At 39.3% G+C, this 22,277-nt stretch overlaps 2 protein-coding genes and 1 long non-coding RNA gene across 6 annotated transcripts in view; 2 read left to right on the top strand and 1 right to left on the bottom strand.

Annotated features, from left to right (window-relative positions):
- The window catches only part of HERC6 (HECT and RLD domain containing E3 ubiquitin protein ligase family member 6), a 62,432-nt gene extending 51,493 nt beyond the window's left edge, over positions 1–10,939 (top strand). For 2 of the 4 annotated variants that reach the window (XM_045473230.1, XM_045473240.1), the window contains exons 17-23: positions 287–430; positions 1,735–1,901; positions 3,202–3,268; positions 4,121–4,191; positions 6,517–6,700; positions 6,791–6,893; positions 10,513–10,939. In XM_045473230.1, coding sequence (XP_045329186.1) covers positions 287–430; positions 1,735–1,901; positions 3,202–3,268; positions 4,121–4,191; positions 6,517–6,700; positions 6,791–6,893; positions 10,513–10,736 — 960 coding nt within the window. In that variant the 3' untranslated portion in view covers positions 10,737–10,939. The other 2 variants (XM_045473255.1, XM_045473251.1) reach the window with 2 other exon arrangements.
- LOC123595464 overlaps positions 1–15,622 on the bottom strand; it is a 30,573-nt gene extending 14,951 nt beyond the window's left edge. Inside the window, exon 1 of the long non-coding RNA XR_006711172.1 lies at positions 15,427–15,622. This is a non-coding gene — a long non-coding RNA (uncharacterized LOC123595464). The remainder of the gene's footprint in view (positions 1–15,426) is intronic.
- Positions 15,623–15,774: 152 nt separating this feature from the next.
- Positions 15,775–22,277, top strand: part of HERC5 (HECT and RLD domain containing E3 ubiquitin protein ligase 5) — a 47,222-nt gene continuing 40,719 nt past the window's right edge. Inside the window, 4 exon segments of the mRNA XM_045473225.1 lie at positions 15,775–16,189; positions 18,172–18,188; positions 18,190–18,293; positions 18,977–19,053. Of these exon segments, the coding sequence (XP_045329181.1) occupies positions 15,907–16,189; positions 18,172–18,188; positions 18,190–18,293; positions 18,977–19,053 (481 nt within the window). The 5' untranslated portion in view covers positions 15,775–15,906.

The following is a 22,277-nucleotide window of genomic DNA, read 5'->3' as shown; positions in this document are numbered from 1 at the left end:
TCTTGTTCAAGAATCTGGTCAACATAATTGGTGAATACTAAGTCTGGCTAGAATCCTCCTTTACTTAGTTCATATGACAGTGTAAAGGATTCACACACATACAATAATCTGACAATAAATAGGTTTGCGGCATCCGCTTGCTCAGCAGGAAATTGAGTGAGGTGTGGGATCGAAGGGGTGTGGGTTTCTAGGAATTCTGATGGCTGCAGGAGGTTTGAAACTTTTCCAGAAAGATCAAGGCATTGTATTTTAAAACTGAGCCCGGGAGTGTGTTCTCTTTCCTCAGATTGAATTTATTAAAGAAATTTGTTCTGTGGGAGAAGGGGTAAAATCTGAGTTCTTCCACTGCATATTTGAAGAGATGTCCAAGACAGAATATGGAATGTTCATATATCCTGAAGAGGGTTCCTACATGTGGTTTCCTGTCAGCGTGAGTCTCTTATTTATTTTCTTACAGTTTTACGGAACAGAAAAAGTATACCATATACCGCAACATGAAACCATACATGATAATGTAAAATTAGATCATATAAACAGCCTTGCTACTCATGATCCAGAGCAGCAGCTCTAGCATCTCTTGGAGCTGTTAGAACTTCAGGCCCCACCCCAGATCAGAGCATGTATTTTATAAGATCCCCAGGTGATTCTATGCACGTTAAATTTTTAAACAGCTTTTATGAAGTATAGTTGAGATTCAATGGACTATGATACATCCGGTGTCTGATGTGATAAGTTTTGATATATGTGTGCATATACCATGAAACTATTACCACAGTCAAAATAATGAACATATTCATCATCCCCCAAAATTTCTTAATACCCCTTTCTAATGCCATTCTTCCCCCGCTTCGTTCTCCCCACTCCCCTGCTGCATGCCCATGCAACCCCAACTACTCATCTGATTTCCGTCACTGTGGAGTAGTGTGAATTCCTAGAATTTTATATAAATTCTAAGATTTCTATTCCAGTGCCAGCCTTGATGTTAGCAGGTGAATGGCTTTGGGCCACTTACCTCATAGCCTCAATCTACATGCCCTATTTACTTACAGTAATTGTGAGGCTAAATGTTACAAATGTATTTAGAGTGTTCAGGCTAGTGGTCTCTCGGCTGTATGGTAGTGATGGCCTACCAAGATGTGGCCAGTGTTTTCCCTCATCTCCGACTACCAAGTGTGGAGAGAAGAGTGAATCCAGTTTCATCAGGACTCTTCTTTCCACCCCCCTTCACGGTCGACAGAATCAGTCACCTTCCCTGACCCATATGCTTGTCCTTGTCAGCACACCTAGGCTGAGGGCAGTATCGACCAAGGGGACACGCTTATATGACATGCCTAATGCACAATGAAAGTGCAGAGAAAGTGTGCTCTTCCTTCTGCAGAGTTGTTTTTCTACACGAATTTGCAGACAAAGACTATGAAAGTAAATAATGAAAACCTTGGTTTATAAGGCTATCTGAGCAAATTTTTTTTATACCCCCATATGCTTTCAGTAACAGTAAGTGAATTCATTTATTTACCTGAACTATCAATTTGTATGTTAACTTATGGAAGAAATTTAAATTGTATTAAAGCCTGTGTAAAACTTCAAACTTTATTTTCCTGAATCCCATTTTGTTTCTAATTTGGGACTTTTAGAAAAGGAAACTGAAACCATTTTTTACTCATCTAATTATCCTTTTGGATTATTGATTACTTCTAATATATTATGGTTGCTTTTTTTTCTTTTCCTTTCCAGCCTAAATTTGAGAAGAAGAGATATTTTCTCTTTGGGATGCTGTGTGGACTCTCCCTGTACAATTTAAATGTTGCCAACCTTCCTTTCCCACTGGCTCTCTTTAAGAAACTTCTGGACCAAAAGGCATCATTGCAAGATTTAAAAGAACTCAGTCCTCTTCTCGGAAAGTAAGTAAATGTTTTTCCAGGACTGTAATTAGTAAGTCTCAGTTGTTCAGGAATAAATGATGCTAATCACACACATACACACAGAGAAAAGGTCTTTAATTGCAATAAATGTATGCTCTTTTGATGAATTTGAATTTGAGCATGACTTATAATAAAGTACATGTTCAAAAATAAAGAAAAGCCAAATGTTCTTCTAATTATCAACCTAGAGCTCTGGCCTAGTCTCTTGAATTTATCTAGATGGAAACAGAACACAATATTCTTAATAAGAATAATGCATGCTATATGTATTTTAATAAATCATAGTCATATTTATTTAAATAAATCAGTGTGTCATCAACTTTATTTTTTGAGAATTGAAAAATACTTGTTCTAAGTTAAAAGGCAAACTAAATCTTGTAAGGAAGATACTGGCAACATATATGACAAAGGAGTAGTATCGCTGATATATAAATATATATGTGTATATGTGTGTCATCATACATAAATATGTATGGCTGAGTGTATGTGTGTGTGTGTATGCATGTGTGTGTGTGTGTGTGTGTGTGTGTGTGTATGGCTAATAAAAAATGAAAATATGTTCAACCTTATTAGTAATTGAAGAACTATAAATGAAAATGAGATCCTTTTTCTGCTTCCAGATTGACAAATGTTAAAAAGTTTTTCATAAAATATTGAGTTGGCAACAGATTGGGGAAAAAAGATTCTCTTCTCATGTACTATTAGTGGAAAAAGAAACTGCCCAGATTTACACTGCCCTGGCCATCCAGAACAGAGTTTCTCAACCTTGGTAACACTGACATTTTGGGCTAGACAAATCTTTATTGTGGAGGCTGATCTGAACATTAAAGATGTTTAACAGCTTATAGGGTTGCTACCCATTAGGTGCCAGTGGCAACCTGTTTGCTAACTGTAACAGCCAAAGAGGTTTCCAGATTTTGCCAAATGTCCTCTATGTCCGAAATCACCCCAGATTGAGAAACACTAGTCTGCAGGAAGGGGCTCCTTTCTATAATTTCCATCAAGACACAGCAGTGTCTATGTGTTAGCAGTGACCCAACCAATCAAACTGTAAAAAGAGGTTAAATCTAGGAAGAGGAAGTGGGAAGATAAAGAGGTTAAATCTAGGAAGGAGAAGTGGGAAGATAAAGAGGACATTTACCTGGCATTTTATACACTTCTATACTGTCAAAGATTTTTTCCATTAAATATTACTTTTGAAATTTTATAAGATTAGTAAATGTAACTTTAAAAACAAAATAAAATTAAAAATAACTTTTTAAATGAAAATTTTCATTAGGAATTTGCAAGAAATTCTAAATAATGAGGCTGATGACATTGGAGAAGAGCTTTACATATATTTTTCTGTGAGTACCAATGCAAACCAGATTATAGTTTAGCTTGAATCTGTTTTTTAGAAGAATTTTTACTATATTACCTTAAATAGGAGAATCCTTTGTTTTTGTTTTTATTTTCTGCCCTGCCCCTCTGGGCAGAAGGGTATTTTACTTCTGTACTGTAAGACTTTCCTCCCACCTGTTCCTCCTTTGATACCTTAGGTTTATATCCTCTCAAATAAGTGAAAATACAGCAATTATGCAATCGATGAGAACAATGTAAATAATTAAATGCTTAAGACAATATACAACATATACTAGGGTAGGTTTTTTAAATTTTTGTATGTATTTAAAAGGCTACTACACAAATAATTATTTAGCTCCCAGTTATTTAACATTTTATAGGGAAGAATGTACTGGTATAATGGTATTGTGGTTGTATTTGGGAGAAAGAATTTATTCTGCCTTTAGAAGTCCTTCTACTTGGACTAAGAATCAAATTGACATGAGACAGATTAACAGGAGAATATCAAATTTAATCTTGTACATACAGGGAAGCCATACAAACATGGAAATTCCAAAGGCAGGTAAAATGAGGTATATATGTCATTCTGACCTAAGGAAAAGGGTGCAGGTCCTCTATCTAAATTATTTTTAGACAGTTGAGGGGGAGGTAAAGAGCTTTTCCTGAATCTGCTGGGGGGTTTTAAATTTTTGGTTTTGTGTCTGTGTGTGTGTGCTTCTGTAGGTTTTTTATTGCTTTTAACTCAGAAATAACCTTCATGCCAATGTGGCCCATCATGGGGCAACCTGCCCATGGCCCCTGCAGTTGATTATTCAGATTTTTTTCATGTTTGGTACCTGAGTACATTTTGCTTACAGATACACTGGGACAAAAATGATGTTGATTTAATTCCAAATGGGATCTCTGTACCTGTGGACCAAACCAACAAGTAAGTTTTGAGACACAGAATACATATAAAATGTTTGTATCACTATAATTTTAAAAATAAAAAAAAATTATTATTTATTTTTGAGAGAGGGAGAGAGACAGAGCGTGAGTGGGGAGGGGCAGAGAGAAAGGGAAACAGAGAATTGGAAGCAGGTTCCAGGCTCTGAGGTGTCAGCACAGAGCCCGACGACATAGGGCCTGAACTCACAGACCGCAAGATCATGACCTGAGCTGGAGTTGGACGCTTAACTGAGTGAACCACCCAGGTGGGCCAATTTAAAATTTTTTAAAATATTTATTTTTGAGGGGCGCCTGGGTGGCTCAGTCGGTTGAGCATCTGATTCTGGCTCAGGTTGTGATCTCCCGGTCTGAGTTCGAGCCCCACATCGGGCTCTGTGCTGACAGCTCAGAGCCTGGAGCCTGTTTCGGATTCTGTGTCTCCCTCTCTCTCTGACCCTCCCCCGTTCATGCTCTGTCTCTCTCTGTCTCAAAAAAAAAAATAAATAAACGTTAAAAAAAAACTTTTTTTAATAAAAAAAATATATTTATTTTTGAGGGGGGGCTGGGGGGAGTGCAGAAAAAGGGAGATGCAGAATCCAAAGCAGGCTCCAGGCTCTGAGCTGTCAGCACAGAGCCTGACATGGGGCTGAACTCACAGGCCATGAGATTATGACTGGTGTCGAAGTCAGACGCCCAACCGAGCCACCCAGGCACTCCTCACTATAATGTATAAATGTATTTTAGCTTTTCAGATGATCGTTTTAGCTCCTCATCTCTGAGAAAAATTGGTGGACTCTGCTGGGTGTGAAGTCTACTTAAAAAAAAAAAAAAGTTACAGGGTAAGAGAAGGGGGAAAAGGAGTCAGGATTAAATATTTCCTTTGCAGCACTTTCACTAGTTATCAACTTAACAATTATTTTTGAGTCCTTACTCTGTACCAGATTCTATTCTAGGTACCAGAGATACATACAGCCGTGAAAAAGACAAAACCTGGAACTTAAGTTTCAGTGGGACAGAGACAATATACAAATAAATTATTATGTAATATAATGTCAGATAAGGATGAGCACTGTGATGAAAGTTAGTTAAGAGATTTACAGTAGTTTTATGCTGGAGCCAGCTGGCATCTGCTTGTGAGAGCGGACTGTTCAATTTTCAAAAATGTTGAGAGTTTATTATTAAAATATCAGTAGCATGAAATCAGCCATGGTGGGAATATTACACCAGAACTGGCAAATGTTGCAAATGAGGATTCCCTTTCATTTTCTTCTCTTTAGGGAGCTGGTTGTTAACCACTTACCAGCACTGTTTTCAGGGGAGAGCAGATGGGTATTGGTTTAGACAGGACAGTCCACTTAGGACAGTTCACAACACTGCTCAAAGGGTGGGAGACTATCATGTTTCCGGTGGATATCTGGTGGAAATACCTCCAAGTAGCAACCCTGCCATCAGGAAATTCATCATGTTGTGAGAAAGCCAGACTTCGCAGAAATAATTTACACACAGTAACGTGTTGTGACAGAGGAGGGAGAAGGGAACAGAGGACCAACCCTGAGAAAGTCATGTTTATATGCAACTCTGATGGATGGAGAAGTTACATGGAGAAGTTACCATGTAAAGAGGGAGCACTGCATGCTGTGGCCTAACTACAAGAGAGACAGGGAGACCACAGAACTGAAGGTCAGTTTGGCCAAAGCTTCTAATGCAAATGGGAAGAGGCCAGCGGTGTCAGCCAAGAGTGAGATCAGGGAAGTTTGGAATTTGCCCTAAGGGCAATGGAAAGAAAGCCTTTGAAAGATTTTAAGGAGGAGAATTACATATTCATTTTTTTAAATGTTTTTATTTTTTGAGAGAGAGAGAGAGAGAGAGAGAGAGAGAGAGAGAGAGCATGAGCAGGGGAGGGGCAGAGAGAGAGGGTGACACAGAATCCGAAGCAAGCTCCAGGCTCTGAGCTGTCAGCACAGAGCCCAATGCTGGGCTGGAACCCATGGATGACCTGAGCTGAAGTCTTAGGTGTCCCTGAGAATACCAGGCATCCCAGAGCCACCCAGGCATCCCAGAGAATTACATATTCAGATTAGAGTTTTTAAAGGATCTTGGAAGAAAATGAAAGCAAAACAAAGTCTTAGTCCTTTTGCTACATTCTCTGAGGTTCCTTCCTCCAGCTGACCAGATGTTTTTACTTCTCTCTGTCTACAGGGTTGTATGCTATGCAGAAACAATTTATTTTTTCTTTCTCAGTAGAAATGGTAAAAAGGGCAAAGTAGAGAATATTTAGTCAATGGTAAAGTATGTTATCAGCTTTTTCTTTTCTGCTTCCCTCAAGGAAAGAATATGTTTCCGTATGTGTTGATTACATTTTCAACACCTCTGTAAAGGCAGTTTATGAGGAATTTCAGAGAGGATTTTATAAAGTCTGTGACAAGGAGATGCTTAAAATTTTCCAGCCCGAAGAACTAATGACAGCAGTGGTTGGAAATACTGATTATGACTGGAAACAGTTTGAAAAGGTTGGTGATAACAAAAAGTGCCCCCAGTTCTTCCAAACAACTTGTGTATATTCCTTCTAAAAACCATTTTTCTCCCTCTTTTTTCTCAAGAATTCACAATATGGTCAAGGATACCACAAATCACACCCTACTATACTGATGTTTTGGAAAGCTTTCCACAAATTAACTTTGGAGGAAAAGAGAAAATTCCTCTGTAAGTATTACTAATAGGTGGATTTATACTTAAATATCTTTTTAAAAGATAAATACTTTATTTGCCATGAAGTCATTATGCATAGTGTGGGTCACACATGTTAATGGCAAAGCCAGGCTTCCTAAACCAATGTTTTTACTTATATAAGCCTAGTTTCCCATTAAAAAAAAAATAATAATAATAATACAGATATCACTAGTTGGTTCCTAATCAAACCTTTAATCTCACATTCCTATCTTTATTTATCTAAGGCCTATGGAATTAGGACAATGTATATTCCTCTAATACCATTTTAGAAATAATACCAGTAGCATTGACCGCTGATGATAATACTAACAGCATTTATTGTGTGCTTATTCTATCCCAGGCATTGTACTGACCACTTCATATCTGTTACTTCCCTTTATCCTAATAGCAATGTTTTGAGGTAGGTACTTATTTTTCCACATTTCAAAACTGAGGAAAAAGAGGCTTGATGCATTTAGTAGCTGACCTATATTCAGACAGTTGGTGAGTGTGAGAACCCAACAGGTTGGTCCAAAGCCAAGGCTCTGAACCACTAAGCTCTGTGGCCTTGTGGTGTAAGAACGTCTCTTGGTGGGAACCCTAAGGTTTCCCTAGCACAGACTTAATGACTTATTCTCTCACCTCCCCATCCCTTTGTTCAGTTATTCCTGAGATGTACTTCTTCTTGCTATTTTTGTTGCTACTGAGGCCACTGGAGGACAATTCCAACTTCTCCACAAACTACTTATTCACAGGCCCAAACTACCTGTCTGATTTTCTCTTTTAATGGTAAACTTCTGCTTCTGCCCACTGGTTCCACTGTCTGTGCATTCAGTGAGTTCACTAACATCTTCCCACCTTTGACTTTTTCTTGGGCTTTCCCCTCTGCCTTGAAAGTTTATGTAATATCTTTCCTTGAGAACTAACTAGCCAGATGTGACCCCTGACTGAAGTCTCCCTGCTACCCCAGCCTGGTGCCTCCCTCAGTCTCAGGGCCTTCATTAGACTCTTCATCTCAAATTTCCTAGTTGAGCTAAATTACACTTCCCTGTATCTTGCTATTCTCTTTCCTTTTATGTGATTTTCCCCAACTAGACCATGAACTCACTGAGGACAAAGACCAAAAGTCATGATTTTTCTATGCTCCACATGGCCCTGTGTAGTTCTTGCTGCACAAGGGTACTCAGTATTGCTTACTGAATGAAATGATTGATTTCTTCCTTTTTATTTTATGTTTTGTTCTTTCTGTGAAACATCTTAACTGCACCAAAACCCATAAAATACCTAGGACTAAAGGTAACCAAAGAGGTGAAAAATCTATACACTGAAAACTATAGAAAGCTCATGAAAGAAATTGAAGAAGACACACACACACACAAATGGAAAAATATTCCATGCTCATGGATAGGAAGAACAAATAATGTTAAAATGTCGATATTACCCAAAGCAATCTACATATTCAATGCAATTTCTATCAAAATAACACCAGCATTCTTTACAAAGCCAGAAAAAAAATCCTAAAATTTGTACGGAACCAGAAAAGACCCCAATAGCCAAAGCAATCCTGAAAAGAAAACCAGAGCTGGAGGCATCACAATTCCAGACTTCAAGATGTATTACAAAGCTGTAATCATCAAGACAGTATGGAACTGGCACAAAAAACAGACACTTAGATCAATGGAACAGGAGAAGCCAGAAATGGACCCACAAACATATGGCCAACTAATCTTTGACTAAGCAGAACAGAATATTCAACGGAAAGAAGACAGTCTTTTCAGCAAATGGTGTTTGGAAAACTGGACAACAACATACAGAAAAATGAACCTGGACCACTTTTTTTTTAATGTTTATATTGAGAGACAGAGACAGACAGAGCATAAGCATGGGAGGGGCAGAGAGAGGAACAGACACAGAATCTGAAACAGGCTTCAGACTCTGAGCTCTTAGCATGGAGCCTGAAGTAGGGCTCGAACTCACAAACTGCGAGACCATGACCTGAGCCGAAGTCGGACACTTAACCAGGCGTCCCAGAACCTGGACCACTTTCTTACGCCATCCACAAAAATAAACTCAAAATGGATGAAAGACCTAAATGTAAGACGGGAGGCCATCAAAATCCTAGAGGAGAAAGTAGGCAAAAACCTCTTTGACCTCAGCCGCAGCAACTTCTTACTCAACACATCTCTAGAGGCAAGGGAAACAAAAGCAAAAATGAACTGTTGGGACCTCATCAAAATAAAAAGCTTCTGCACAGCAAAGGAAACAATCAGCAAAACTAAAAGGCAACTGATGGAATGGGAGAAGATATTTGCAAATGACATATCAAGTAAAGGGTTAATATCCAAAATCTGTAAAGAACTTATCAAACTCAACACCCATAAAACAAATAATCCAGGGGGCGCCTGGGTGGCACAGTCGGTTGAGCGTCCGACTTTGGCTCAGGTCACGATCTCATGGTCTGTGAGTTCGAGCCCCGCGTCGGGCTCTGGGCTGATGGCCCAGAGCCTGGAGCCTGCTTCCAATTCTGTGTTTCCCTCTCTCTCTGCCCCTCCCCCATTCATGCTCTGTCTCTCTCTGTCTCAAAAATAAAATAAAAACGTTAAAAAAAATTTAAAAAAACAACAACAAATAATCCAGTGAAGAAATGGGTAAAAGATGTGAATAAACACTTTTCCAAAGAAGACATCCAGATGGCTAACAGAAGCATGAAAAAATGCTCAACATCACTCATCATCAAGGAAATACAAATCAAAACCACAATTAGATACCATCTCACACCTGTAAGAATGGCTAATATTAACAACGCAGGCAACAACAGATGGTGGCAAGGATACGGAGAAAGAGGATCTCTTTTGCACTGCTGGTGGGAATGCAAACTGGTGCAGCCACTCTGGAAAAGAGTACAGAGGTTCCTCAAAAATGAAAAACAGAACTACCCTAGGACCCAGCAACTGCATTACTAGGTATTTATCCAAAAGATACAGGTGTGCTGTTTTGAAATGGCACATGCACCCCAATGTTTATAGCAGTGCTATTGATAATAGCCAAAGTATGGTAAAAGCCCAGATGTCCATCGACAGATGAATGGATAAAGATGTTGTGTGTGTACACACACACACACACACACACACACACACACACACACACACTGGAGTATTACTCAGCAATCAAAAAGAATGAAATCTTGCCATTTGCAACAATGTGAATGGAACTACAGTGTATTATGCTAAATGAAATTAGTCCATCAGAGGAAGACAAATATCATATGACTTCAATCATTTGTGGAATTTAAGATACAAAACATGAACACAAGGGAAGGGAAGCAAAAATAATGTAAAACCAGGTAGGGGAACAAGACATAAGAGACACTGAAATATAGAGAACAAACTGAGGGTTGCTGGAGGGGCTGTGGGTGGGAGGACGGGCCAAATGGGTGAGGGGCATTAAGGAGGTTACTTGTTGGGATGAGCACTGGGTGTTATATGTAGGGGATGAATCACTGGATTCTACTCCTGAAATCATTATGGCACTATATGCTAACTAACTTGGATATAAAACAAAACAAAACAAAACAAAAAACAACACATCTTAACCAAAGTTTATTCCTTTCTAGTTTTTCTTAAAGGAAATGACAGGCTGCATGCAAGAGGCAAACAGGAAATGGGAATCCTCTTTCGCTGTCCCAAAACTTTCAGTGAAAGAGATAACCCAAGAGCATTGACATGTGATAATATTCTGGACCTCCCTAAATATTCTACGATGGAAAGAGTGGAGGAGGCCCTTCAAGTAGCCATCAACAGCAACAAAGGATTTGCCTCCCTCCAAATCACAGACTGACTCCTGATAGTTTTGGTGATGCCTTGTATTCTCAGGCCCTCTCATCTTCAACTCGTTTGTTCTTCCTTAGGTCTAAGTGACACAAAGGGTTGAATAGATTTTAGAATTAGTTGACAAATGTTGGGGTAAACAATAATATGATGAATCAAGAATAATTTTTTAAGAATAATTTTTTAATAAATTAACATTTCTTGATCCCTAAATTTGTTATTTGAATGTTTGCTTTTCACTGAATTATTCCTGAACAATAATTTTCATGTAAAAATAAACTGAATATTTTTTTTAAATTATTTTTTAACGTTTTTATTTATTTTTGAGACAGAGAGAGACAGAGCATGAACGGGGGAGGGTCAGAGAGAGAGGGAGACACAGAATCTGAAACAGGCTCCAGGCTCTGAGCTGTCAGCACAGACCCCGACGCGGGGCTTGAACTCACGGACTGCGAGATCATGACCTGAGCCGAAGTCGGACGCTCAACCGACTGAGCCACCCAGGCGCCCCAAAAATAAACTGAATATTAAAAGCCAACAGATATTTTTAAAAATGTTGTTCATCTAGGGGCGCCTGGGTGGCTCAGTTGGTTAAGAGTTCAACTCTTGATTTCAGCTCAGGTCATGATCTCACTGCTTGTGAGTTCAAGCCCCATGTCCTGCTTTGCGCTGACAGTGCAGAGCCTGCTTGGGATTCTCCCTCTCCTTGTCTCTCTGCTTCTCCCTCTCTTTCTCTAATTAAATAAATAAACTTTGGAAAAAAAACAATAAAATAAAATGTTGTTCACCTAATAAATACTGTCTGCAAATATTAAAGATATTATGCTGGTTTGAAAAAATAAAGTAATTCAACAGGTTTTTGAGGCACGTAAATATATATTTTATATTCTAAAATGTCTTGAATTTAGCCAGCTGCTGAGTAATTTTATTGAAAAATCTATATGTTAAAGGATTCATTAATTCATTGAATACTTATCCTCAATCCTGTTCCAAGAGTCAGTCTAAATGCGTATATCATTATTTTGGTTAAACACTGAGCCCAACCAGGAGCTCCCATCCGATGGTAGTTGGAGAAAATGAAGACATGAAATATGTCTTAGCAATATGGCTATAGAGTGAATTAAAGGAGAAGTTAAGTATGGCTATAAATGGCCAATGGATTTTTTTAGATCAGTTCTGTCTTGTATTAAATTATAAACTGTAAACTGTTCTATAAGTTCCTGTTGTATGGCAACCGTACAGAGAAGCCTTGTATCAGTGGCACTTTGGAAAAGGAAAGACCATGGGGTGAAGTCAAAATTGGGGTGCTGATGTGGAAAGAGAGCAGAATCACCTGAAGATAGAACAGAGAGAATTCACTAAGGATACGAGAATGTGAGGTGGTCTGTAGGAACATAAGCCCCAGTCAATTCTCAGATTTCTTTTGGATATGTCTGGTTTATCTAATAAATGGAATGAAGGCCCAGATGTATTCTATTTGAATTTTGAGGGAAAAAAAAGGTAACCTCTAAATCTCAGGGAACCCTAGGCACTCGACTGTTCAGTTGTATTTTTCAGGCCATTCAGTTCCAACATAAATCTTCTAATGCAAACAGATGAACTATACTAAACATTTATGGAAGAGAGCATTGCAATTCTTTACATATTTGTTCAGAAAACAGAGGAAGAGGGGTGCCCTGCCTTGCTGGCTCAGTGGGAAGAGAATCCAACTCTTGATCTTGGGGTTGTGAGTTAGAGCCCTATATTGGGTGCAGAGATTACTTAAAAATAAAATCTTAATAAAAAAGGGGGGGGCACCTGGTTGGCTCAGTCGGCTAAGCATCCAACTCTCGATTTCGGCTCAGGCCATGATCTCATAGTTTGGGAGTTCCAGCCCCACATCAGGCTTGTAGCTGACAGTGCAGAGCCTGCTTGGGATTCTCTCTGTCTCCCTCTCTCTGACCCTCCCTCGCGTTCGTAAGTTCTCTCTCAAAATAAATTAAAAAAAAAAAAAAAAAAAGGAAGGAATAAAGAAAGAAAGAAAGAAAGAAAGAAAGAAAGAAAGAAAGAAAGGAAAAAAGAAAGAAAAAGGAAGAAGAAAACAGAGGAAGAGGGAACACTTTCCAATTGAGTACAATATCAGCATTACCCTAATATCAAAACCAGACAAAGACATTATAGGGGGAAAAAAAAAAACCCTGCAAGTATTTCTCATGAACAGAGATACAAAAAAATTTTTCCAGGATTCTAGATATCAGACATATCCAACAAAATATAAGAAGGATAATATCTGTAATCAAGTGGGGTTTAGTCCAGAAATGCACCTAAAAATCTATTACATTTCGCAGTAAGACAAAAAAATCATGTAATTACCTCAATAGACACAGAAAAAAAAAAACTGACCAAATGCAATAGCCACTCACACATGACATTTTTAGCAAACTAGGACCAGAAGGGAACTTCCTCAATCTGATAGAACCTACAAAGAGCTAAACTTACACTTAATGGTAAAAGACTAAATGCTTTCCTTCTAAAACTAGTGACAGGCTGGCTCAATCGCTTAAGCGGCTTAATCGCTTAAGCGTCAGACTCAGACTCTTCATCTCAGCTCAGGTCACAATCTCAAGGTTTGTGAGATCAAGCCCCAAGTTGGGCTCTGCGCTGACAGTGCAAAGCCTGCTTGGGATTCTCTTCCTTTCCCTGTCTCTCTGCCCTCCCCTCACTTGTGTGAGCATGTGCACACACTCAAAATAAATAAACTTTAAAAATAAAAATAAAACTAGTAACAAGGCAAGGATGCCTCTCATCACTTCTATTCAACATTGTACTAGAGGCACTAGTCTATACAAGAGGGCAAAGTGAAAAAAAAGGCATAATGATCTGAAAGGAAGGAATAAAACTATCTTACTTATAGACTACATGATCATCTGCAGAAGATCCTAAGGGATCTAAAAAAACAAACCACCCACCAATAGTATTAAGTAAATATAGAAAAGTCTCAGGATTCCAGGTCAAATATAAAAATTAACTACTTATATATACTCACAACAACCATAAATTAAATTTTAAAAAGTATCATTTGCAATATCATCAAAAAATAAAAAATATTTAAGGATAAATATAACAATATATGTTCAACTATACAGTGAAACTAGACAATATTGCTTAAAGACATTAAAGAAGCTTTAAATTATTGGGGAGAGATATCAATTATGTCAATTCTTCCCAAACATTTAATTTAGTGCAATTTCAAAATCCCTGCGGTTTGTTTTGTAGATAATGATAAATATATATGGAAATACATATGGAAATGTGGAAGACCTAAAATAGCCAAAACAAACAAAAATAAAATATAGCCAAAAGAACACCGAAGAAAGGCCAATGCTGGAGCATTTCAATGAACTGATTTTGAAACTTAATTATAATCTACAGTAATCAAAGCAGTGTGGTCTCAGAGTAAAAATAGATATATAGATCAAGGGAACACAGTAAAAAGTCCAGAAATAAATCCAATTACACATGGCCAACAGAGGTTTGCCAAAGACACTAAGGCAATTCAACCGGCAAAGGCTAGCTAGAACAACTGGAAATATGTAAAGACAGAAATTAACCTCTATCCTTACCTCGCACCATAAAGAATACTTCATTTGAAATGTAACAAAGACCTAAAACTACAAAATTTCTAGAAGATAACATGTAAAAAAAAATCTTCGAAATTTTGGGTTAAGCAGTTTTTCTAAGACCCTCCCCCAAAAGGCATTAACTATGTAAAAGAAAAAAAAATGGATAAATTGCATTGAAATTAAAATTTTTTGCTCTTCAAGACACTAAATAAAATTAAAAGGCAAGCCACAGACTGGTAGAAAACATTTCAAAGCAAATCTAATAAAGGACTTGATATATAACATAAAGTACTGCAATATATATAAAGAACTTTGAGATAATGACCATTCAAATTAATAAACAGCAAAAGATGTGAAGAGATACTTCACCAAAGAGACAGAGATTAGCACTAATAAGCATATGAAAAGATGCTTCAACATCATTAAGCATTAGGGAAATGTTAATTAAAACCACAGTAAAGATACACCTATAGACTGCAACGGTTATAGTTTAAAAGACTGACAATACCAAATGTCGTCAAGGATATGTATAGAGGGACCGGCACTCCCATAAATTGCTGGAGGATATGCAAAACGGTAAGCACTTTGGCAAGGTTTCGGAGTGTCTTTCGCCACAGTCATGTATTTATCATACGACATGGCAATTCCATTTTTAGGTATTTACTCACAAGAAAACATTTATCCACTCAAAGACTTGCTCATTGTCATAGTACCTCTATTCATTGCAGCCCCAAACTGGAAAAGAACTGAAGTGCCTGTTAATCGGCTAATGGACAACTAATTGTTGTATACCCATATATCGGAATACCATTCAACAATCACTACTGACTGACCAACTACTGATGAAACACAACAGGATTAATCTCAAAAGCATTATTTATGCTAAGTGGAAAAAAAGGCAGACACAAAGACTGCACAGTAGTTTCACTCCATTTGTAAGGAATTCTCGAAAAGGCAAACCGTACTGACAGAAAGCACATCACTGGTTGCCAGGCACCGCGACGTGGGCGGAGGGAGTGACCTCGCAGTTCTTTCAGTTTCATCGCGATCGTGTGGCGGAGCCTGAGACAGAATGCTTAACAAGCTGACTTTCCTTACCATAGTTTCTGGAAATTATGCAAGTCTGCCCGTGTTCAGTGCTCCTCCTAGTGGAACTGCAGTGTTTCTTCCAAAGCCACTTAGTACAGGAGTTCAGGTGGCCAAAGCTCGCCCGGGGACACCTCCTCAGCCTTGCCCACCCATCTCGTGACCTGCCAGCGCCCTATTTACTGTGGCTGCCTTCCAACCCATTTCTGACGCTTTCGAGTTTCCCTTTCCTTTTCCAATTCTCTTCCGCCCCCTTACAAGAGCGTCGGTTTCGTTTCCTACTGAACTGCCGGCTCCGCCCCCCAAACAGCACGTGGCTAGTCCGGCATCTGAGCGGGGGCGGAGCAGAGGAGGGTACAGTTCCTCGACGCCGCGGCAAGGTCCGCTAGCTGTGGCTGCGCACCGCGACGCAGGGAACCGATTTCTTGGGAGCTCCATTTCCAACGAGGTCTGGAGAGCCGAGGCGCGGCTGTGGAGCCCGGGAAAGGGGCGATGGAGCGGAGGCCACGAAGGGGGGCGCGGGGCGGCGCGCGCTCGGCTCCCGGGCCGGCCCCGGCGCTCCGAACCACAGCGCCCGGGCGCTCCGCGGAACCGCAGGGCACGCAGCTCTGGCTTTTCCCCAGCCCCGCCGGCCTCCGCGGGGCGCTGCACCAGAGGACCGAGGCGACGCGCCAGGTGTGCTGTACGCGCGGGCGCCTGGTGGTGTTGGAGCGCGGCGGGGCCGGCGTCGAGGTCCACCAGCTGCCGGCGGGGAGCGACGGCACCAGGAAGCCAAGTGAGTGGGGCGGGAAATGCCGGCTCGGCCGTCCTACCTCGGGCTGGGGGTGTGAGGGTGGGCGGCCGGGGGACCCCGGTGTAGCGCCTGCGGGGCCGGGGCGGCACGGACGCTTCTCTCCAGAGCGCCCCAATTGTAGGTGTGCCGTCCTCTAAACGGGAAGGAGAGCTTAGAAACCTCTACGCCGCAGCGGTCCGCGGTGGCCGCAGAAATGCGCCGGGCCCGGTGGCTTTTGCGTTTTGTGCGTTCGATTCCCTGTGCTCTCCCTTCTCCACGTTCCTAGTTGGCGCTGAGTTTGCGAGAGGGCGGGGGGCGGGGGAGGAGGGTATCGAGAACTGGGTCGCGCCCTCCACATGTTGGCCGCGCGGACCGAGCGCGCTTGCCGGCAGCATCTTCTTCGCTAGTCCGCTTTTAGCACTGGTTTCTGTTCAGTTTGGTTGTCACTTCTTCTTAGAGCGCACCGGCTCTGATTTTGTGTGCCTTTGGAGAATACAGTTCTCTTGTTCCCAACGATAATATCTTATATATGCAAGCAATTTAAAGAGTGCTTTCAGTTGCATTTATCCGCGGTGGTAATCTCTATAGATTAGGTGTCAGGAACTGTGGTTTAGATTTTTTAGGTGGAGGAAAGCAAATGGCCACATAGAAACTTTTGCCCATCTGAATAGTGAAGAAAATGGTATTTTACCAGTCGTTTTGCTTTTACCTTGAGTGAAGTCAAGCATCTTTTTTTTCTATTGGCCATTTGCATTCTTTTTGAATTGCCTTTTCATACCTTTGACTAGCTTTTAAAAATTTGAGTTCTTAATTTTTTTCTTATTTATTTGAAAGAGTTATTTGAATATTAAGAATAGCCCTTTGTCCGTTTTATACGTTGCGATGTTTTTCCCAACTTTTGTTGGTGTTATTTTACGGTCTCCTTCTACAGTCTTCTTTTAAGAAGGGTTATGGATTTTGTGTTACAACGCTATCCACAGTCTCAAGTTTTTTTGTTTTTTGTTTTTTCCTTAATGTACTCATCCTTATAGGAATTTTAAGCTTTTATTTTTAAAGTTAAAATTTTTGATGCACTTGAAAACTATTTTGATTTAAGGTAATAGGGGAATCTAGATTTATTTGTTTCTCCAAATAGCTAGTCTGATGTCCCACCACCTTTTTTGAGTAACCTTTTTTTCAACTGATTTGAAGGGCTGATCTCTAAAAAACGTTAGTCTGTTTAACCATTTCTCCTTTATTACCAAACTGTTTTGCTGCTCATATAATTTGTAATATGAAGTGGTTTGTGCATTGAGATTCTTACACGAGTAAATTCTATTTGATTACAACCGAAAAGTAAAACAAGTTCCCACATCTAATTTTTGTAAACAAATGAAATAAAAGTAAATGGTAACTGTGGATAATTTTAAATCTCTTAACTTTTAGAAAGAGTTAAATATTCAATAATGCCAATAAAAATTCTTTTAACAGTATCCTTCCTTAAAAATAATACCCCAAGACCTTGGCTTTTATATTGAGCAGTTAGGAGGGTTTTATTATTGTTATTTCTTTGTATTTGGAAAGAGTATATCTCAAAATATACCATGTATTTTCTCCTAAAGAGTTATGTCTTCCAGATACTGTTATATATTCTTATAGACTTTTTCATTTCTGTCACTTTAAATTTAATTTTTCTGTCTCAATTTATTAAACAGGAATCTAAAAGCAAATATTTAATTGGTTATATTAAGTCTATATTCAATTTAAAACAAAGTATGAATCCGTGCTTTCCCAAATTGAAAAAATCCATCATCAAAACAGTAGCCTTTGCTAATTTGTCTGCTTTTCTTTCTTGAATTTTTCTTTAAAGAGAAGTTCATGTTAAGTCTAAGGTTGTCCAGTTGAAATGTTTTTCCAGGTGTTTTAAGTGTGTTACAATGAAATCAGTAATAATAGTGAGTTAATAACCAGACTGATGATAGTTCCTGGTTGCATTTGCTCTGCAGAGTGCATTAAGTTAGGAAAAAAAAACGAAGATACATTCCGTGGACCAAGGAGCAGAGCACATGCTGATTCTATCCTCAGATGGAAAACCATTTGAGTACAACTATAGCATAGAACATGCAAGGTAGGGAACTTTTTTCTTTTATTAAGAAATATTAAGAATATTTTTCTTTTATTAAAAGGCAATCATAATTTTTGTAGGAAAATGTTACTTTATATGAACCTTGTCCCCTGCTTTTCATAGTGGCTCTTAGTAAGCAATTCTGAAATGACCAGTGAATTCCATCAGTAAATTACTATACCAGGTTGTGTTCCATAGGCAACATGTCTTGCTTTGGCATTTGAAAGACATGATTGTTAGTCTGCCTCGCCCCAAATTGGACTTTCACATTCATTAGATTATTTAACCCTCATAATAATCCTATAAATTAGATTACCAGAAATAAAAGTTTTCAACCTAGGAGAAAAATGGCATTATCAAGGAATGATTTGTGAGAGTTTTTCCTAATAGATTGTGTGAATTAGAACTTATTTTTATCTTGTATTATTCCTGTATCATACAATTAACTGTTTGCAAAAGAGGCTTAAAATCATTTGAATGTAATAATACAATTCATGTTATTTTACTTTTTAAACCACCACTTAAAACATATAGTATTTTTTATAATTTTTGATGTACTAAATGTGAAGCAGTAAATTTAAATATTTCCTTGACTTTCATCCCAATTAAATACAATTAGTAATTTTAACATTGATATTGTGACTTTTATTACAGTGATTGACACAAAATATATTTTCTTTCATCAGGTTTCAATGCATTTTACAAGAAAAAAGTATAATTCAGATCACATGTGGGGATTATCATTCTCTTGCACTCTCAAAAGGTACTTTTCTAGAATATTGGTTTTTAGAGGAAATAAATGCATATATATGTAGAACTAGTAGAATGTGTATGCGTCACCTTGCAACAGACAGAAATATGGTTTTGAATTTGATATAATTCAGGGCACTTACTCTTTTTTTTTTTTAAGTAAACTTCAGGCCCAACTTGGGGCTTGAACTCACAACCCTGAGATAGAGTCCATAAAGAGTCACATGCTCTACTGACTGAGCTAGCCACATTCCCCAAGGCACTTGTTCTTTTTTATTTTTTTTTTAAAGCATTCTTTTTTTTCAACGTTTATTTATTTTTGGGACAGGGAGAGACAGAGCATGAACGGGGGAGGGGCAGAGAGAGAGGGAGACACAGAATCGGAAACAGGCTCCAGGCTCTGAGCCATCAGCCCAGAGTCCGACGCGGGGCGCGGGGCTCAAACTCCCGGACCGCGAGATCGTGACCTGGCTGAAGTCGGACACTTAACCAACTGCGCCACCCAGGCGCCCCTCCAAGGCACTTGTTCTTAAAGGAGATACAAAATAAGAGAATTTTTGGACATATAAAATCTTCAGGTTTCCATAATTATTATTCCTACATTTTATTCTGTCAAATGACAAAACAAAAACAGTTTAGTAAAGAACTTGATACCCTTTGTTCAAGGACAAGCGATCGATGGATTGGGAGTATAGTGCATCACAAGCAGTGGAGCACTGTTTTAGAGGGATTTTGTGCAAGAGTGAGTTTTATAGAGTGTTAGAAGCAGTACACTACTGCTTGTGTAGAAATACGGCATGATTGGTTGGGGAAGGTTGCATATTTAACCCTCCTTAGAAAGATCAGGGAACAAGGAAATAAGCATATAGCCCAGAGCTGGTTTGGTGTTTGGGGATTGGCTGACTGGATATGTGGCGGTTCTGGTCAAGCAGAGCATCTAAAGGAACATGTAAGTTCGGTTTGCTGACATGGCACCTTGGGCAGGAATGGCTCCATCTTGACCCTAGAGATTTTTCCACCAATTTTGTGTTTTTATTTTTTAAGTATGAAACAGTGAAAATATTCTGAATAATCAAAATCATCATGGACTCAGGACCAGGCATGGGCCACCGTTTTCAAGAACGTTCTTCCCTCCTTCTAGTGCTCTTTTAGCTCCTGTGGCAGGAACTTAGAATCCCTTGGATCTGCTCTTGTGGCCAGTTTGAAAACCTCTGATGTGTTTTCACATTACCATTTGAATTCAGGGATTCTCCCCAGCCCTTATTATTTTTTGTTTCTTATCAGAAATAAGGAATGGAAGGCAGTAATAGTGGGAAATGGAAGCAATGAATATAGATTATTTCCTAAAGAAACTTGACCATGGAGGAATAATTATGACAGGAAGATAATAGATGGGAATTCAGGGCCAAGGAAAAAAAATTTAATAATTTTTTAAATATTTTTTATTTACTTTGGAGAGAGAGAGCGAGCATAAGGAGAAAGGGGGAGAGAGGGAGGGAGAATCCAAAGCAGGCTCCAGACTCTGAGCTGTCAGCACAGAGCCTGACGCAGGGCCTAACTCGTGAACCTGGAGATCATGACCTGAGCCAAAGTCGGACGCTTAACCTACTGAGCCACCCAGGCACTCCTTAAATATATTTTTTAAATTTTTTAATGTTTATTTATTATTGGGAGACAGAGAGACAGAGCGTGAGCAGGGGAGAGAGAGGGAGACACAGAATCTGAAGCAGGTTCCAGGCTCTGAGCTGTCAGCACAGAGCCCAATGCGGGGCTTGAACTCACAAACCGTGAGATCATGACCTGAGCCGAAGTCGGACGCTTAACTGAGCCACCCAGGCGCCCCAACTTTAAATAATTTATAAAATGTTTACTTACTTTGAGAGAGAAAGAATTATGGGGGGGGGGGGGATCCCAAGTAGGCTCCATGCTGTCAGCGCAGAGCTGGATGCAAGGTTCAATCCTACAAACTGAGTGAGATGATGATTTAAGCCAAAATCAAGAGTCAGATGCTTAACTGACTGAGCCACCCAGGCGCCCTGGATTTTTAATATATAGGACAGAGTAAATAAACTGATGGGAAACCTGAATTCAAGGGAAGTAAATCCAGAATTTGACGTGTATTGAAGTTTGAGAATATGAACTGTGCATTGGAAAAAATTGGCCTGGTTGTTTGACTTCATCCATTCAAGAACACATATTTCATTTTGAATATCTACTGTGTTCAAGTTAAAAAAGATGAAACAGCCAACACTGTGTCTTCAGGAACCCCAGAGTCTATTGATAAGGGGCAGAAGAGATTTTCAGGGCTTATTACTGGTTAATCATAATCTAGGAAGACTGAAAGTTGGAGAAGCAAGAAAGGGAACTGATCAAGTCATCATTATATTTCTGGTGACTGATAGGCAGATGATAGTTACATTAAAAAAAATTTTTTTTTAACGTTTATTTGTTTTCGAGAAACAGAGCAGGGGAGGGGCAGAGAGAGAGAGAGAGACACAGAATCTGAAGCAGGTTCCAGGCTCTGAGCTGTCAGCACAGAACCCGAGCAGAGCTCGAACTCGAACTCACCGACCTCGAGATCATGGCCTGAGCTGAAGTCGAATGCTTAACTGCCTAAGCCACCCAGGAGCCCCTTTGATAGTTACATTTGAAGGAGAAGCTCTGTCTCCCACCAGAGTCTATCTGTACAGTATCTTAGCTCAGTAAGCATTAATTAATTAATGCTCAGGTAGCATTAATTTTTTGATATGTTTTTTTCAGACTCTGATGTTGTCAACTCCATTAGATAACATCTAAGAACATTTCTTGAAAAATGTGCTCTGGATATTCAGTTAATGGAAGAAGAAGCAGACTCTTTCAAGATACTGTGCTGTAATTTCAGATGTGTAAATTATTTAGGATTTTCAGGCACATGAACAGAGTGGGTGGGCCAGAGAGAAAACATTAATTTTAGGTTTTATTTTCCCAGATGTAGAATGTTTTTGGTTTTCATGTGCCTATATTATGAGTTTTTGAAAATAAGTATTTCTTGAATTTGATTGTAATATATTCAGGTGTCTTCATTCTACCTGTCTCTGTCCATTTGGGCTGCTATAACAAAAATACCAAAAATTGGCTGGCTTAAACAGAAGAAATTTACTTCCCCCAGCCTGGAGCCTGGAAGTCCAATTTAAGGTGCCAGCAGATTCATTGTATGTTGAGGGGCAAGAGAAGTCTCTGGAATTCCTCTCTCTCTTT

This window comes from Leopardus geoffroyi, chromosome B1 (assembly GCF_018350155.1).
Source record: "Leopardus geoffroyi isolate Oge1 chromosome B1, O.geoffroyi_Oge1_pat1.0, whole genome shotgun sequence".
NCBI lineage: Eukaryota > Metazoa > Chordata > Mammalia > Carnivora > Felidae > Leopardus > Leopardus geoffroyi.
The sequence above is the reverse complement of the archived record's forward strand: the minus strand, read 5'-3'. Positions and strand labels throughout refer to the sequence as shown.